The following is a 17,675-nucleotide window of genomic DNA, read 5'->3' on the forward strand; positions in this document are numbered from 1 at the left end:
GGGGGGTGCCGATAGCCCTGCCGTGGGATTTTCCATGGTGGGTCCAAAAGGTACTTAGAGATAAAGAGGGAAGATATTTGCTCCTCAAAGTGGCGCTCGGCACCCAAACTCTCACACTATTGAATGTTTATTTCCCTGAGGGTCACATTGCTTTTCTTGATTCTCCAACACAGCTCCTTCTTCAACATGTGGAGGGTTACCTGCTTCTGGGAGAGGACTTCAATTTAACACTGCACCCAGCCTATGATAGCTCGGCTACACATACTACATATGGCACTTCAGCTAGGGAGGCCCTTGGCAAATTTTTGAAGAGGTGGGACTTATTTGATTTATGGAGGGAATTACACCCTCAAGCAAGGGATTATACCTTCTATTCTAAAACATTTTCCTGGGATAGACTACTGGTTTGGGAACTCCCAGGTATGATGAAGGATGTGGAAATCTTACATCGCTCCTGGTCTGATCACTCCCCTCTAAACTCTGGAGTTTGCTCTTCTGCAATTGGATCAAAAAGCTTTTTGATGGCGTCTTCACGACGACCTATTGATGACCCCTCAACACACTGAGCAGATTGAAAAAGAACTAAAAGATTATCTTACCATCAATGACACGGGGGGAGGGGTGGAACCATCCATGCTCTGGAAAGGCCATAAAGCAGTAATGCATGGTTGCCTAATTGCTTTACAGACTCATTTGCGTAGTACTAGCCAGGAGGAGGAGAGACCATTACTTTCCCATATTAGAGCTCTAGAAGGACAGCTCAAAAGGTTGGGAACATACATCAGCCCTGTCCCAGCAGCTTTATGACTTGCACTTAGGTTTACATAAGTTGCATTTGGAAGCTCTTGCTTCTAAATTAGAAAGAGTGCAACAAACTCATTTTGAGCTTGGTAATAAGGCTAGCAGGTTGCTGGCGCACAAATTAAAAAGCAAGCAGAGTGCAATGTCATCCCGCTGGTTTATGGGCCAGATAGCACTTTGTATGTATCTATGGAATCCATTTGTGACGTCTTTACACAAAATCTTTCGCAGTTATGAGAAATTTAAGACAAGTACGAAAATTCTTCGAAAGACCACAATTCCAGCTCATAGTTCAATCCCTTATACTAGGCCTACTGGACTACTGCAACATCCTCTACCTCCCCTGCCCTGCAACAATGACTAAACAACTACAAAAAATCCAAAATACAGCGCTGAGACTCATCTACTCACTGAAGAAACACGACCATATTACAGAAGCATACATCGACTCACACTGGCTACCAATTCAAAAAGAATACTATTTAAATTCTACTGCATGCTATTTAAATCGTTAAACGGAGACAGCCCAATATACCTAAACTGCCTCTACCAAACTACATCACCCAGACATAGAAAAAAACACACCCCCTTCACACACCCTCCAATCAAAGAAGTCAAATGGAAAAAACTGTATGACGGACTACTGGCAACAAAAGCAGCAAAACTGGATAACCAAATCTCCAACCTACTGATAACCACCCCCGAATTCAAGATCTTTAGAAAAGAAATAAAGACGATACTCTTCAAAAAATCACTAAATCACTCTTAACATATCAATTACCTTCCATCCTCCTGCCTTCACCCCGCCCCACAGATACTACCAGTTCTTCTCAATTTCTCTTGAATTCACCAATGATCTACTGTATCCCACCATTTATATCTCTTTTTGTAACCAGCCTTTTCAACTTCTCTTGAATTTACCAATGATCCAATATTGTAACCCACCTTTTATAACTCTTTTGTAATCCGCCTTGAACTGCAAGGTAATGGCGGGATAGAAATCTCTAATGTAATGTAATGTAATTATACTAATCTGTATACTCCGGATCATGCCTCCTCCTTAGAAGATATTGAGCAATTTTTGGATACAGTTTCTTTACCCTCTTGCAAGCCTCGGCAGGGGAGGACCTTTCTCGCCCTATAGAGCTGGAGGAAGTCCAGAAGGCTATAAAAGACCTGCCTATAGGCAAGTCTCCCAGCCCAGATGGGTTCTCCAACCGCTACTATAAAAGATTTAGCTCACTCTTAGCTCACCTGCTCCTTCGAGTATTCCTCTCTTTGGATCAAGCTGCAGCTCTCCCACACTCCTGGCATTTAGCAGCAAGAACATTACTTTTGAAGCCCGGTAAGGGCCTTCATCATTGCCAGTCCTATAGACCAATTTCTTTGCTGGGGACAGATTACAAAATATTTACTAAAATATTAGCAAAGCAACTGCAGCGATACCTACCAGACCTGATCCATGAGGATCAAGCAGGATTTATTCAGGGCTGACAAACATTTGATAATATCAGAAGGGTCATCCACACTATCCAATATGCCCAAGATAAATATATTCCGATGCTCTTGTTGTCCCTCAATGCCAAAAAGGTGTTTAATGGAGTATATTGGCCCGTTCTGTTTTACAGAGGATAGGAATTGAGGGGCGATATGTCTTGGATGCACTTAATATATGCAGAACCACTGGCTTTCTTGAAGATAAACCATTCGCATTCTACTATTTTCCCCCTCCATAGAGGGACGAGGCAGAGCAGGGCTGCTCCCTCTTGCCATTATTATTTGCCCAATTGATTCGTGATCATGGGGGGATATGGGGCCTCTCTTTAGGACAATTTAATTTAAAGGTTACCCTATTTGCTGATGATGTCTTACTAACTATCACACAGCCTCCCCTCATGACTGTTACAAACCTATGGTCTGCTAATGGGGTTCAAGATGAATCTTACTAAGTCATAGATACTGAACATAACATTTCTCCAAATTACTGTAGAGGCCCTTAAACCTTGTTATCCTTTCCACTGGGCAGCGAAGAGCATAAAATATCTGGGAGTCAATATCACTCGGCAGGCAGAAGACATGTATACTGCGAATCTCCCATCCAAAACTTAAGAATTATTTATGATTCAGGAACAATGAGAAGGTCTGACGATTTCTTGGACTGGCAGAATTCATGCCATTAAATGATGATCTTGCCAAAACTGCTGGTTTTATTTATGGCTCTCCCACTTCCCTATCCTAAATTGTTCTTTCGCCAACTTAAACAGAGGGTTTATAGATACATTGGAATAAATGCCCCCCTCTCCCCCACAGGTTCGAACTCTGGCGATGCAATATCCTTGACGAGCTGGTAGGATGTGGTTCCGGATTTTTTTCCTCTATTATAAAGCAGCACACTTGCGGATTTTATATGACTGGTTGACTCACTCATCTAAGCTGAGGGTTTGGCTGGAACAGAGCTGGATTCCTATCTCCTCTATCCGAGCTATTGCCCAGCGAACCCCTTTGGCATTACAGAGCCCTTTAGATATATAGGGAGTGATCAGAACTCAATTTTTCCCAGATAGAGGGTAGTATCTTTCCAAACTTTACAGGATAAGTATTGTCTCCCAGTGAGTGACTCTTTCTGATACACACAGATATGTACATTTTTGACCCACCCATGCAACTGATGATTTGAGCCTGGCTGAAACAAATTTAGAAAAAGCAAGGAACACAGTAAGGGAGTGGTATCAAGGATTTATTTGGCCTTGGTGAACTACACTGATCCAATCTCTACATACAAATAGCGTTGGGAGAAGGACCTTCAGATCACTTTCACAGCCCAGCAATGGGACCAAAACCTTTCTTCTTTGCATAATGTAGCTATAGATAGCACTCTAAGAGAAAATGAGCATAAGATGTTCCACTGCTATTATACACCGGTTCATCTCCGAGCCTGGTTCAACTTGGACAATGGAACCTATTGGCGAAATTGTGGTGATCAGGGTGATATGCTCCATATTTGGTGGGCCTGTCCAAAAATTAGTGGGCTTTGGAATTCATTATATGCTTTGGTGCAGCAAGAACCATACCCTGAGCGGGCAGAGCACTGTCTTTTGCATGTACGTCCGCCCGGGTTTCACCCTTTGGTCCATCGGTTGGCCTCCCATATTTTTGTGGCAGTTAAGCTGGTCTTGGCCAGAACATGGAGAACTTTTTCGCCTCCAATCATGGCATCAGTACTTCACAGATTGGACTTTATCTTCCTGATGACCAAATTAACTGTATTAAAATCAGGCCAACTGGTGGCCTTTTATAAAATTTGTTACCCGTACATCTCCTGGAAGGACACTCAATAGCAATCTTTAATTTGTTACTTTTACAGGTTTGTGGAGCCTACCCACTGATATATATTTGCTGTAGGATTTGTAGAACCTAGATGGACCCCCAAAGGGTAGGTGGGGGTGGGTGGGAGGGGATGGGTTTTCTTTATATATTGCTGAATGGTATAAGTAAACTTCATTCTGGTTTGTTATTTGGTGGTTTGTACTTCATCTTCTTTACTGAATAGTATGATATGTATGTTGTAAATTACTTTGTATTTTCTAAAACTCAAAGAAATTTTTTTTTTAAACCCCCACCAAATCTGGGGCCTTTATATAAATTCTTTGCATCATAAGGCTCGTAGTCTTATCCTTAATGTTTTGTAAATCAGGAGGTGATTTTCTCAGTGGGTTGTTCTGAGAGCTCCTGGGGATGCGAGTGCTGAGTGCTAATAGCTCTTTAGCTGCCACCACCACCCTTTTTTTCTTTGTTTTTGCTCTTTTCTCTCTTTTGGTGCTTTGGGGGGGGTCATTGTGTTGCATATTTCCCTCATGGATGATACATTGCCTGTTTAAGTTTTGCTCTGTTGGCTTGCGCACTATCATCCATAACACATTGCTATACCTTCTTCTTATATAGTTGAAAATTTGATGCTGGAAATTTTGAGTTGTTTTGTATCGCTGAAATATTGCTATTTGTATTTATGTTGACTGTTCTTGCATAATGGATTTGTTCCTTGCTTGAATCAATAAAAATTGTTTGAAACTAAAAATTGCAATATCAACCTCTGTTGGACAACACTTTGGAAAAACTGACCACTGCACCAATGATTTTATGGTGAGAATACTAAAAAGGAGCTTTAAAATAATCCAAGAACGTAAAACCTTTGAAATCAAAATGATAAGGTATTTTGTCACCTACCAGACAGGACTTAACAGAGATCTGGGCTTTCTTTCCCACTATAAAGACATTTAAAACTGCTCTGCCACCTTTTTGTCTCCTGCCCACCTATTCATCCCTTTTCCTCTTCCTATTCCTAAAATGCTTTCATGTTTTCCTCATATATACCGATATTTGTCTAAATTTGCTTTTTTCGGATCTGAAGGGTTACCTTCAAAAGCTCATGATAAAATGAGTCTAGTTAGTCCAATAAAAAAGGTATCACCTTATTTTTTTGTTTTTTTGTTTCTTTATATTACCTTCAAAATATAAAATAGCATAAAGTGACCAAAATATATATTTATATTAGCATTCTGCCCATCACCACTATCACCCCATCCTTCTTTCTCCAACCCACAAGATATGGAAGGATATGTGGTAGAGTACCAGTATAGTACTAGCTCCTCTTCATGGTTCCCTGTACAGATATACAGATCACACATCCCAAAAGCTAGCCCCGAGGTGGTCTAGGAATTGGGAGCCAGAAGGTAAGCCAGGGATCAGTGGTGACCCATCAAAAGCACGCAGGACTTTAGCGCACCAACAATCCCGTGATGAGATTTGCGTGCAGGACAAATGCGTGCCGCCACTTCCGCTGTTCCCGTTAGCGCTATGAGGGGGGTGGGGTGAAACCCCCCCCCACTACACTTAGAAGTGTTTGTGCTGCCGTGGAGGGGGGAGAACACCCCCACCACTACACTGAAAACTGCTGAAGAGTGAAAATGGGAAGGAGAACGGGAGTTTTCAGTATAGTGGGGGGTTTCCCCCTCCACGACAGTGTAAACACTTCTTTTTTTTATTAGATTGTTTTATTAGATTTCTAATAACAACATATAAAGATTTATAATGATAACATATGAAGAGGAAAAGAAAAAAAACAATTATACAAGTATTAACTATGACATGATACGTTCCAGTTGTACAGCCAAATGGAATACATGAGAAGAATAACATGAACAAGATAGTACAGTACAACTAGGCACCTCCTGTCAAACAAATATAACAGTTCAGTACACATGTTTTATTAGACAATGCACATGCAAAGCGCAAACACTTCTAATTTCTAACACTCTGTTTCTTTCATTATCTCTTCCCTCTGCAACTTGAATTCCCTCTGCCCGCTCTTATCTCCCAGATCATGTCCCCTTTCTGTATTCCTAATCTAATCTAGTCTAATCTGGGATTAATGGGTCACACAATGCCTAAATAAATTCATGGAGAATTACAGAACAATTTGAGGAGATACAATATGATACAGTTAAAGAGCTACAGAAGTTACATTACAATACGGATTGAGAGGTACAAGACAGGAAGAGATGAACAAGTATTTTTTAGGAGGGGTACTGCGAGGTAGATAGAGGGGGGTAACATATTGTCCAAATCTCACCTCAGCAGCCTGTTTCTATTCCTCTTGCAGAGATCTGCTCCCAACATCTGTCCTCAGCTTCTCTTCTATTCAGCTCTTCATAGCAGCATTCTGTTTCCCAGGCAGTAACCCATTTGAATTCCCTTCCCACTTCCTAGCCCTTCTTCCAATGCTTCTGTGTTTTTTAACTTAACTGCTAAAAGTATTATTTTGGCTACATGTCATGCTAATAAAGTTTATTGGAACTAGCTCCTTTCCAGGGCCAGTTGAAGGGACGGCACCCTGAGCCAACATTTGCATTGGTAACCTCTTTCCCCTCCCCCCCAACACACACACACTATCTGCAAGCTGATATATCTCACCCTCCATTCCCTTCCGCCACATGTGATCCAGTAAATTCTTCCTTCTTGCAGGCCTAGATGAGGCACTGGTTCAGGGCGCTTGTGATAAAGGGCACAATAATCCAAATCTGGCATCTATCCTTCTAGGCGTCTGAAGTAGATTGGACTGGGATTTTGGTGCCCTTTATCAGCGGCACCCTGAGCCAGTGCCTCACCTAGTCCATTAATTGAGCTGGCACTACTCCTTTCCTTTTCTCATTATCTGCTACACTTCCTCTCATTAGCTGCTGTAGCTCATTGGTCACATACAATCAGCCATCTAACCTACAGGGGAAAATATAAGCAGTAGCTGAGATACAGAAGCCTTCCTTCCTGCTTTGCCCTGTAGCCTTGCAAAGAACTGTACCTACCGCTAGGGAAATCCCATGACACTCGGAAATCAAAAATTCCTTTGGACTCGCAAAGAACAATGTAACCGTGCCTGTCCTTCACTGTGCTGGGACTCAACTATTATAACAGCATAGGAATACTCCTTGACGGCAACCTGTCACTTTCCGACCAGTTAGATAGATTGTGAGCCCGCAGGACAGAGAGGGAAAACAGCTGGAGTACCTGAATAAATGCATGTAAACCATTCTGAGCTCCCCTGGGAGAACGGTATAATAAATAAATTAAAAAAAAAAAAAAAAAAATCTCCTAGGTGGTATCTTCCTCATATTACTACCTATGACAACTCCGTAAAATAAGGAACTACAGTGGTACCTTGGTTTACGAGCATAATTCGTTCCAGAAGCATGCTCATAATCCAAAGTACTCGTATATCAAAGCACATTTCCCCATAGAAAACAATGGCAACGCTGACAATTCGTTCCACAACCCAAAAGGTGCTAAGGAACTGGGAGGAAGTGTCGAGGGGTGGCCCAGGGGTGTGTACCCATCGGGTGCCGGGTGCTGCAGTTTGTACGTGGCCAGCCGCATGCAACTATGATCGACATGCGTGATTATACGTAATGCGCATTTGTGAAGGCACTTGGCTACGTGGGCTCGGGGGTTCTCCAATGTGGTGCGGAAAGCACTTGGTGTGGAAGACTGGCTGGTGAACGGAAGAGGCATCTCCTTGAAGTGGTGCTGCCTGCAGCTGTAAGTGCTCGTTTATTGGGGCGGCGCTCAGTTTACGAGACAAAAGTTTGCTGAGTGTTTTGCTCTACTTGCAAGACACTCACAAACCGCGTTACTCGCAAACCAAAGTTTGACTGTACTTTTCAGAGTTCGACTTCGCTCAACTACTCTATGCCTTAGTACTGTATGTATGTTTAACCTGTAACCCGTTCTGAGCTCTTTGGGGACAAATGGATAAAAATTTAAATAAATAAATAATGCTGGGGATGCTCAAGCACCCATAGCACCTTGAGACCTGGCACCTCTGAGCACCTACACTTGTACAAGCATACAAGATTCCTTCAGGCTTTCAAAATTAATTTCAGTCTATTAAAGAAAATAAACAAAACTATCAGCTTATTCCATCAATTAAGTTCCTATAGTTTTCAGTCTTTGCAGGTACATACATAGTCATCCTTTCAATTCAAAGGTAAAAATGAAAAATCTTTCAAATGTACTTTTTCTTTGGTTATAATTATACTTATGTTTAGGCACTCTATTATTCTGCACATACCTTAAATGTGATGGTTGTTTTTGTGCAATAGAATCCTATGGAAACAATTGGATCCTTTAAGGCCTGTGATTTCTGAAAATGCGGTGTTGTTCCAGCCTCTTTTTCAGCATATACCTCTCCTCCATTTTCATCACCATAACTCACTATAGCAGGAACAAAAGACCAAGCCCATGATACCCATCCCTGTTGATCATCATCTTCTTGATGCAAATAGACATCTTCAGGTTTATACTGCACTTGTTTGCCCATTTCATCTTCTGTACCTAGAACATTTCAGAGATTAAGAAAGAAAACATGATCATATCCTAGTCCGATCTACCTTCAAACTCCTAGAAGGTTATTTATTTATGCTTATTTATTCTTGATGTACCACTTTATCCAATGCGTTATCATCTTATGTTTAATATCCCACAATCACATAAACAGTTTGTCCAAAAACAACATTGTTAGATGTTTAGGAATACAATTTTATATATAATAAACTATGTGGTCAAAAATAGTCACTTTTTGGCCTTAATTACAGAAAAATAATGCAGTGAGTTCATTATGCATTATTACTATAACTGCTCAAGGTACAGTAGTGCTTTATATCCAACAACTCTAGACATCCACATTTCCACAGCAAAAGGAAAGGTCACATCAGTGGCATAGCAAGGGAAGGAGGCGCCCAGGGTGATGGCACCTGGCACTGGCATGCCATGAGCCCCCAGTGCTCTTCACCACATATTCCCCCCACTCCACTCTTCCCTGCTCCCCCTGTCCAGCAGCACCTCTTCCCTGCTCCCCCTGTCCCTCTTCCTTGCTCCCCCGGTCCAACATCACCTCTTTTCTGCTTCCAGACTTTGTCCCACCCCCACCCTCTGAAGCCAGCTTGCCTGCCTGCCATCCCCCTGTGCAGTAGAACACTCTCCCCCCCCTCACCAGCAGCACCTCTTCCCTGCTCACCTGGTCCAGCAGCACCTCTTCCCTGCTCGCCCTGTCCCTTTTCCTTGCTCCACCGGTCCAGCATCACCTCTTTTCTGCTTCCCATCACTGCCTTCCAGACTTTGTCCCACCCCCACCCTCTGAAGCTAGCTTGCCTGCCTGCCTGCCATCCCCCTGTGCAGTAGAACACTCTCCCCCCCTCACTAGCAGCACCTCTTCCCTGCTCACCTGGTCCAGCAGCACCTGTTCTCTACTCCCCCTGTCCAGCAGCACCTCTTCCCTGCTCCCCCTGTCCAGCAGCACCTGTTCTCTACTCCCCCTATCCAGCAGCACCTCTTCCCTGCTCCCCCTCACTGCCTTCCAAACTTTGTCCCTCCCGCACCCTCCGAAGCCAACCTGCCTGCCAGCCATCCCCCTGTGTAGTAGAACCCTCTCCCCCCACCCCCACCCTGCCACTATCGCCGCCGTGCAGCCGACCCCACTGATCCTCTCACTGCGAGACGACCGTCAAACCTACTGGCTCCAGCAGCGGCAGCATCACACTAAAGACGCTGCTTCGCGGCCTTCCCATGCTCTGATTTCCTCTGCCAGCGTCTCTGATGATGACCTAAGGCATCAAGACAGCTCAGGAGTATGGCATGGTCCACTAGATCAAAGGCACTGCTCAGGTCGAACTGTAGAATAAGTGCCTGGTTCCCTGAATTGAGGATGTGTGAAATGTGGTCCACGATGAAGGCTAAGGCGGTTTCAGTACTGTGGTTGTGAACAAAATCCTGATTGATATTCATGTAGTGATGAGAATTTATCTAGATAGCTTGTCAACGCCATATTGATAAGACCTTCCATCAATTTGGTAAAGAAGGGGATGTTGGCAATGTCTGTAGTTTGAGGTTGAGGAGATGGGATCTTTGTGGTTCTTCACAATGGGTGAGATGAGGATATGACTAAGTTCGGTTGGGAATTCACCCTTGGTAATCTGTTGTGCAATCCAGCTGTAGAGCAGGGCTTTGAAGGTGCTTTCATGATGATGGGCAGGCAGATGTCAAGATGACAATTGGAACCAACTGGGGGTTTCAAAGTGGTTCTAGGACATGTCAGCAGGAATCACGTCGGAGTGGGGAGGTGAGTTAGAGAGGGGGTAGACTTTTGGAAGGAAGCTCTGAGTAAGAGAATTTTTGTCTGGAAGTGGGATGCGAAGAGCTCTACAGTAGGTAGTTGGTTGGAGGGGGATCTTTTATGATGGTTAACTTAAAATAGCGTATTTATTAATTTGAAGAGTTCTTTATTGTTAATAGTGGGTGAGCCTATTTTGTTTGAATAATACGCACGTCGTTTTTCATTTAACAATCTTTTGTACTCGTGTATCATAGCTCTCCATATTGCTTTATCCTTATCCAACTTTGTTTTGCTCCAAATTCTTTCTAGTTGGCATGCCTTTCGTTTTAGTGTTCTGTGTCACGTCAACCATCTATAATGTGTCTTCTCTTTCTGCCTTTCTTTAGCAGTGCTATTTTGTCTAGGATCTGGCTGCTAGTTTACAGCGAAATTCTTACCTGTGTCGAGGTTGGGTGCTAGTTCAAAGTGTGACAAGAATTTGGTGGGATTGAGAGAGGGTCTGAAGGTTGTGATCAAGGCGTCCCTTCTGTGTTTAACTGCTGGGTTTGAGTTTGAATCGCTCCAGAATAGTTGAAAGTTGGCGAGCAGGTGGTCTGACCAGATAGTGTCAGTCCAGGTTTCATTTGTAAGGGCGATGGTTGAGAGGGTTGGGTCTTTGGAAGAGAAGATTAGGTCTAGGTGGTGGCCTTTTTGGTGGGTACTGGTAGTGGAGGGGATAGTGAATCCCAATGAGGATAGGAAGGAGAACAACTCTTTGATTTAGGGGGGAGTCCTGGCATTCAAGATGGAGGTTTATGTCACCCAGTAGGAGATTGTATTTGTCTTTGGAGGTATTTAGAAGGAGAAATTCGAAGAAGTCTTGTTCCATTTGTTGGGTGGGATGTAGAACAGAGTAGTAGTCAGGTGGTTGGGAAGTCCTTGTTTTGAGAGGTTGCAAGTAAGGATTTCTAGGTCGTCTGTAGATTTGGAATCTATAATCTGGAAGTTGAAGTGGTCTCTAAGGATGATGGCTAGTCCACCCCCCTCTTTTGAAGATCCTGGAGAGAGGGATGATTTTGTAACCGTTGGGTAGGAAGTCATTGATAATTATGTCATTATCTGAAATGATAGCAATCACATATGATGTAAAATTTTTTGCAAAAATATTCTGGAACAATATCCCAAATATTACACTTTGGGCTCCTTTTACAAAGCTGCAATAGCATAATTACCAGATGCTAGGGTCCACCTTAGGAGTCATAAGAACATAAGAATAGCCTTACTACTGATTTTAAAAGTATTTCCCTGTAACTTCATTGGGTGTCCCCTAGTCTTTGTAATTTTTGACAGCGAAAAATTAGTCTACTCCATTCAGGATTTTGTAGACTTCAATCATATCTCCCTTTCAGCCGTCTCTTTTCCACGCTGAAGGGCCCTAATCTTTTTAGTCTTTCCTCATACAAGAGGAGTTCCATCCCCTTTAGAATCTTGGTCGCTCTTCTTTGAACCTTTTCTTGTGCCACTATATTTTCTTGAGATAAGGAGACCATAATTGAACGCAATACTCCAAGTGAGGTCACACCATGGAATGATACAGAGGCATTATAACTTTCTTAGTCTTGTTATCTATCCCTTTTTAATAATTCCTAGCATCTTGTTTTCTTTCTTGGCCGCTGCCACATATAGGGCAGAAGGTTTCATTGTATTGTCTACAATGATACCCAGATCTTTTTCTTGAGCACTAACCAGCAAAGTAGACCCTAGCATCTGGTAACTGTGATTTGGATTATTCTTCCCAAGGTGCATCACTTTGCATTTGTCCACATTAAATTTCATCTACCACTTTGATGCCCAGTTTTCCAATTTCCTAAGGTCTGCCTGCAATTTTTCACAATCTGCATGCTTTTAACAACTTTGAACAGTTTAGTGTCATCTGCAAAGTTAATCACCTCACTAGTCATTTTCATTTTCAGAACATTTATAAATAAGTTAAGTAGAACCTGTCCAGGTACAGATCTCTATGGCACTCCACTGTTTACTCTCCTCCATTGAGAAAAATGACCATTTAACCCTACCCTCTGTTTTCTATCCAATAACCAATTCCTAATCCACAACTGAATTTTGCCACGTATGCCATGACTCTTTAATTTTCTCAGGTGCTTCTCACGAGGAACTTTGTCAAAAGCTTTCTGAAAATCTAGATACACTACCTCAACCAGCTCACCTTTAAACACATGTTTATTCACACCTTCAAGGAAATCAAGCAAATTGGTGAGGCAAGGCCTCCATCGGGAGAACCCAAGCTAATTCTGTCCTATTAAATCCTTTGGTCTAAGTGTTCCACAATTTTATTTTTTATAATTGTTTCTAATATTTTGCCCAGCACTGAAGTCAGACTTACCTGTCTGTAATTTTCCGATCTCCACTGAACCCCTTTTTGAAAATTGGTGTAACATTGGCCAACCTCCAATCTTCAGGTACTAAAGACGATTTTAGCAACAGATTACAAATCACTAACAGCAGGTCAACAATTTCATGTTTGAGTTCTTTTAGTACCCTGGGATGTATACCATCTGGTCTAGGTGATTTATCATTTTTTCACTCATTGATTTGGCTTAGTACATCTTCCAGATTCACAGAGATTTCTTTCAGTTACTCCACATCATCACACTTAGAAACTATTTCTGGTTCTCTTACATCTTCTTCTGTAAAGACCGAAGCAAATAATTCATTCAGTCTCTCCGCTATGGCCTTATCCTCCCTGAGTGCCCTTTTTGCTCCTTGATAATCCAACAGTCCCAGAGAGTCCATCACAGGTTTTCTACTTCTGATGTACCTGATGTTATGAGTTTTTGCCTCTCTGGCAAGTTTCTCTTCATATTCTTTCTTAGCTTTCTTTATCAGTGCTTTGCATTTAATTTGTCAGTGTTTGTGTCTTTTCTTATTTTCTTGATCCAGATTAAAGGATTTTTTTTTTTTTTTGTTCTAATAGCCTCTTTCACTTCACCTTTTAACAATGCCAGCTCTTGTTTCCTCTTCTTTCCACTTTTGTTAATACGTGGAATACATCTGGTCTGGGCTTCCATGATGGTATTTTTAAATAACATCCATGCTTGGTTTACAGTCCTAACCTTTGCAACTGATCCTTTTAGCTGCTTTTTAACCATTTTCATAATTTTTTTTAAATCAAGTTTTCATCATTATCATTTTTACAGATAATAATAAAGAAAGGAAAATTACAGAAAAATAAACCATTTCAAATATAATTCACTATCCCTTCTAGTCCACATAATGGGAGAATACATTCTGATATTAACTAATTGATACATTCAAACATAATCATGATCGAAAAATCAAATATTTATGATGCATCATAAATCTAAACTCCAAACTACTATTAAATCAGATGGCAGTCTTACAAGTTTCATGAAGTTGTAAAAATTGTTCCAATTGAATAGAGTCCCAGTATACATATTCACACCATTTTCATAATTTTATCATAGTCGCCCTTTTGAAAATTAAATGCCTCTACAGTAGATTTCTTTTGAGACATCACTCCAGATATCAGCTCCAATTTGATCACATTATGATCACTGTTTCCTAGCAGACCCAACACAGTTAACTCCTGTACTATGCCTTCCATTCCATGAAGGACCAAATCTAAAATAGCTCCCTTATTTTTTCATTAGATTAGTTTAATACATTTGTGCATAGTTTAAAAGTTAAACTCTCTACCATCAGGTCAATACAAAATGACCTAAAACTGATGTTGAAATACATAAATCAACTTTATATTTGATCTATTTAAGCCATTCTTTATGCTTACAAGTCCTATATTCTTTTCAAAGTAGTACTACTGTACTGTGATTTCTCATAAAGTAAGTCATTTTCTTACATAAATAGCAAATCCTGGCAACATTATTGTGTGTGTTTTTTTTTTCCTAGTTGCTATTACTGCTTCTGATAGACCACCAGTTCATTTGCTTAGCTCCTTATAGCAAAAGCGTGACAGTAAGCTTTATATCTGGCACAGGACTCAGTTTTTCTGTGCCAACTAACATTAAAGACTGCATTTCTAGAAAATAATTTTCCACTGCCTGCCTCCCTCTACCAATAAATTATCTTCTTGTAACCACACAGCAGATGATAACAATGCATCTTCCAAAATATCTCTTTTAAAGGGGATCTCTTCTGATTACAATATGGTTTAGAGTTCCTATTATGCTTTCTTTATGTATGTAACATTTTAATTTTTAAGTGACTGGCTTTCTTGCTATTCATGTACGTTCAGATGACGGTAGACCCCTGGCAGACACACCAAAACACAGTGTCGTGTCCTTTCTTCATAAATCTTATATACATATTTTATTCCAATAAACATTGCTGAAATGCACTGAATCCCCTTCTTTGAGAAGTGTTTGGTTTGATGTTCTTTTCTCTTTTTGTGTCTAGAATTATAGATATGTCAGAAATCTATAATTCTGTATCTAAAGCCTTAAGTGAGAGGTTTTCTAAAGGTGTAATGAGACTAGAGTAGATTAAGATATAAAAATATTAGACTTATAGATTTGATTGGGCTCAATAGGATTTTTCAGCATATTCTAAAGTATAGGTAGTATTACATAGAAGCACTGAAACCTGAACAGTCCATCCAGTCTGCCCAATAGTCACACTTCTTATAAATTCATGATTGTCGTTTCTTCTTTGATAATTATGGAACAGACCACAGAAGTCCACTCATTACTGTCCTTAGGTTCCAACTACTAGAGTTGCCATTGAAACTCACTCCAGCCTATCCAAACTATCTAGTCATTTGCAGTATAAAAATCTGCCCAGCACTATCCTCATATCCTAAATATTGGAGTTTCTGTCGAAGCCCTCCCCAATCCAAACTGCCATATTGGACATAGACCAATATTGGACTGTTTTTGTCGAAGACCTCCTAATCCAAACTGCCATATACAGGACACAGACCATACAAGTGTACCTGGTATCAGCCTTAGTTCATTTTGTAATTAGAGATCCTCTGTGTTCATCCCAAGCTTTTCTGAATTCCATCACCATTTTCATATCCACCACCTCCCTCAGGAGAGCGTTCCAGGCATCCACCATCCTCTCTGTGAAACATAATTTCCTAATATTACTCCTAGGTCTAATACCCCAAAACTTCAATTCATGACTTCTAGTTTTACCATTTTTCCTTCTCTGGAAGTAATATGTTTCTAGATTAATACCTTTCAAGTATTTAAATGTCTGTCATATCTTCCCCTTTCCTTCCTCTCCTCTACAGTATTCAAGTAAGAACATAAGAATAAGAACATAAGAATTTGCCTCCACTGGGTCAGACCAGAGGTCCATCGCGCCCAGCGGTCCGCTTCCGCGGCGGCCCATCAGGTCCATGACCTGTAAAGTGATCTTTTGTCTAGAACCTGTTCTTCCCTAATCCTTTATATCCTTCAAACCCCTTTTCTTTTTTATCTATACCCTTTCTTTCTTCTTTATCTGTAACCTTCAATCCCCTTATCCTTCAGGAATTTATCTAGTCCCTCTTTGAAACCCCATAATGTAGTCTGATCTATTACACCCTCCGGAAGCGCATTCCAGGTATCCACCCACCACCCTCTGAGTGAAGAAGAATTTCCTAGCATTGGTTCTAAACTTATCCCCTTTCAATTTCTCTGGATGTCCTCTTGTTCTTGTTGTTCCCAGTACGCTGAAGAACCTGTCCCTCTCCACCCTCTCTATGCCTTTCATAATCTTGTACATCTCTATCATGTCTCCTCTGAGTCTCCGCTTCTCCAGAGAGAAGAGCCCAAGTTTCTCTAACCTCTCAGCGTATGAAAGATTTTCCATACCCTTTATCATTCGTGTGGCTCTTCTCCGGACCCTCTCAAGTATTGCCATGTCCTTCTTAAGGTACGGTGACCAATATTGGGCACAGTACTCCAGATGCGGGCGCACCATCGCCCGATACAGCGGCATGATAACTTCCTTCGTTCTGAATGTAACCCTTCATGATAATACCCAACATTCTGTTTGCTTTCTTAGAGGCCGCAGCACATTGCGCCGTCGGTTTCATTGTTGTATCCACCAACACTCCCAAGTCCTTTTCAAGGTTGCTTTCCCCCAGTACCAACCCCCCATTGTGTAGCTGAACATTGAGTTCTTTTTCCCTATATGCATGACCTTGCATTTCTCCACATTGAAGTTCATCTGCCATTTATTCGCCCTTTCCTCCAGTTTGGTCAGATCCCTTTGCAGTTCTTCACATTCCCCTACAGTTTGGACCCTGCTACAGAGTTTGGTGTCATCCGCAAATTTTATAACTTCGCACTTTGTCCCTGTTTCCAGGTCATTAATAAATACATTGAACAGCAGCGGCCCAAGTACCGATCCCTGCGGGACACCGCTTGTGACCCTTCTCCAGCCTGAGTAGTGGCCCTTCACTGCAACCCGCTGCTTCCTGCTTGCCAACCAATGTTTAACCCATCTTTATACGTCCCCTTCTACCCCGTGGTTCCATAGTTTCTTAAGTAGCCACTCATGTGGTACCTTGTCAAAAGCCTTTTGGAAGTCAAGATATATGATGTCTATGGGATCTCCTTTGTCCATAGGGCTGTTTATCCCTTCAAAGAAGTGCAGCAAGTTCGTTTGGCACGATCTTCCTTTGCAGAAGCCAAGTTGACTCGTTTTCATTAGCCTATTTCTTTCTATGTGCTCACAGATGCTGTCTTTTATCAGTGCTTCTACCATCTTGCCCGGTACTGAAGTAAAACTCACCAGTCTGTAGTTTCCCGGGTCACCTCTCGATCCCTTTTTAAAGATAGGTGTGACATTTGCTATTTTCCAGTCCTCCGGGATCATTCCTGTTTTCAGGGATAGGTTGCAAACTTTTTGGAGTATTTCCGCTATTTCGGTTTTCAGTTCTTTTAATATCCTTGGGTGGATTCCGTCCAGGCCCGGGGATTTGTCGGTTTTCAGTCTGTCTATCTGTTGGAGGACATCTTCGAGACTTACCTCTACCATCGATAATTTTTCTTCCGGTTCTCCGTTGAAGATTTTTTTCGGGTTTCGGTACATTGGATATGTCCTCACTTGTAAAAACTGATGAGAAGAATATGTTTAATCTGTCAGCCACCTCTTTTTCCCCCCTTATCACTCCTTTTTTGTCTCCATTGTCCAGCGGTCCCACTACCTCCCGCACCGGTTGTTTCCCTTTAACATATCTGAAGAA

At 41.6% G+C, this 17,675-nt stretch overlaps 1 protein-coding gene across 10 annotated transcripts in view; it reads right to left on the reverse strand.

The window, feature by feature from the left end:
- The window catches only part of VPS13B (vacuolar protein sorting 13 homolog B), a 1,237,203-nt gene that overhangs the window by 1,115,750 nt on the left and 103,778 nt on the right, over window positions 1-17,675 (reverse strand). For all 10 annotated transcript variants that reach the window (XM_033933145.1, XM_033933154.1, XM_033933146.1 and 7 more), the window contains one exon: window positions 8,423-8,685. In XM_033933145.1, the coding sequence (XP_033789036.1) occupies window positions 8,423-8,685 (263 nt within the window). The remainder of the gene's footprint in view (window positions 1-8,422; window positions 8,686-17,675) is intronic.

This window comes from Geotrypetes seraphini, chromosome 2, assembly GCF_902459505.1.
Source record: "Geotrypetes seraphini chromosome 2, aGeoSer1.1, whole genome shotgun sequence".
Taxonomy (NCBI): domain Eukaryota; kingdom Metazoa; phylum Chordata; class Amphibia; order Gymnophiona; family Dermophiidae; genus Geotrypetes; species Geotrypetes seraphini.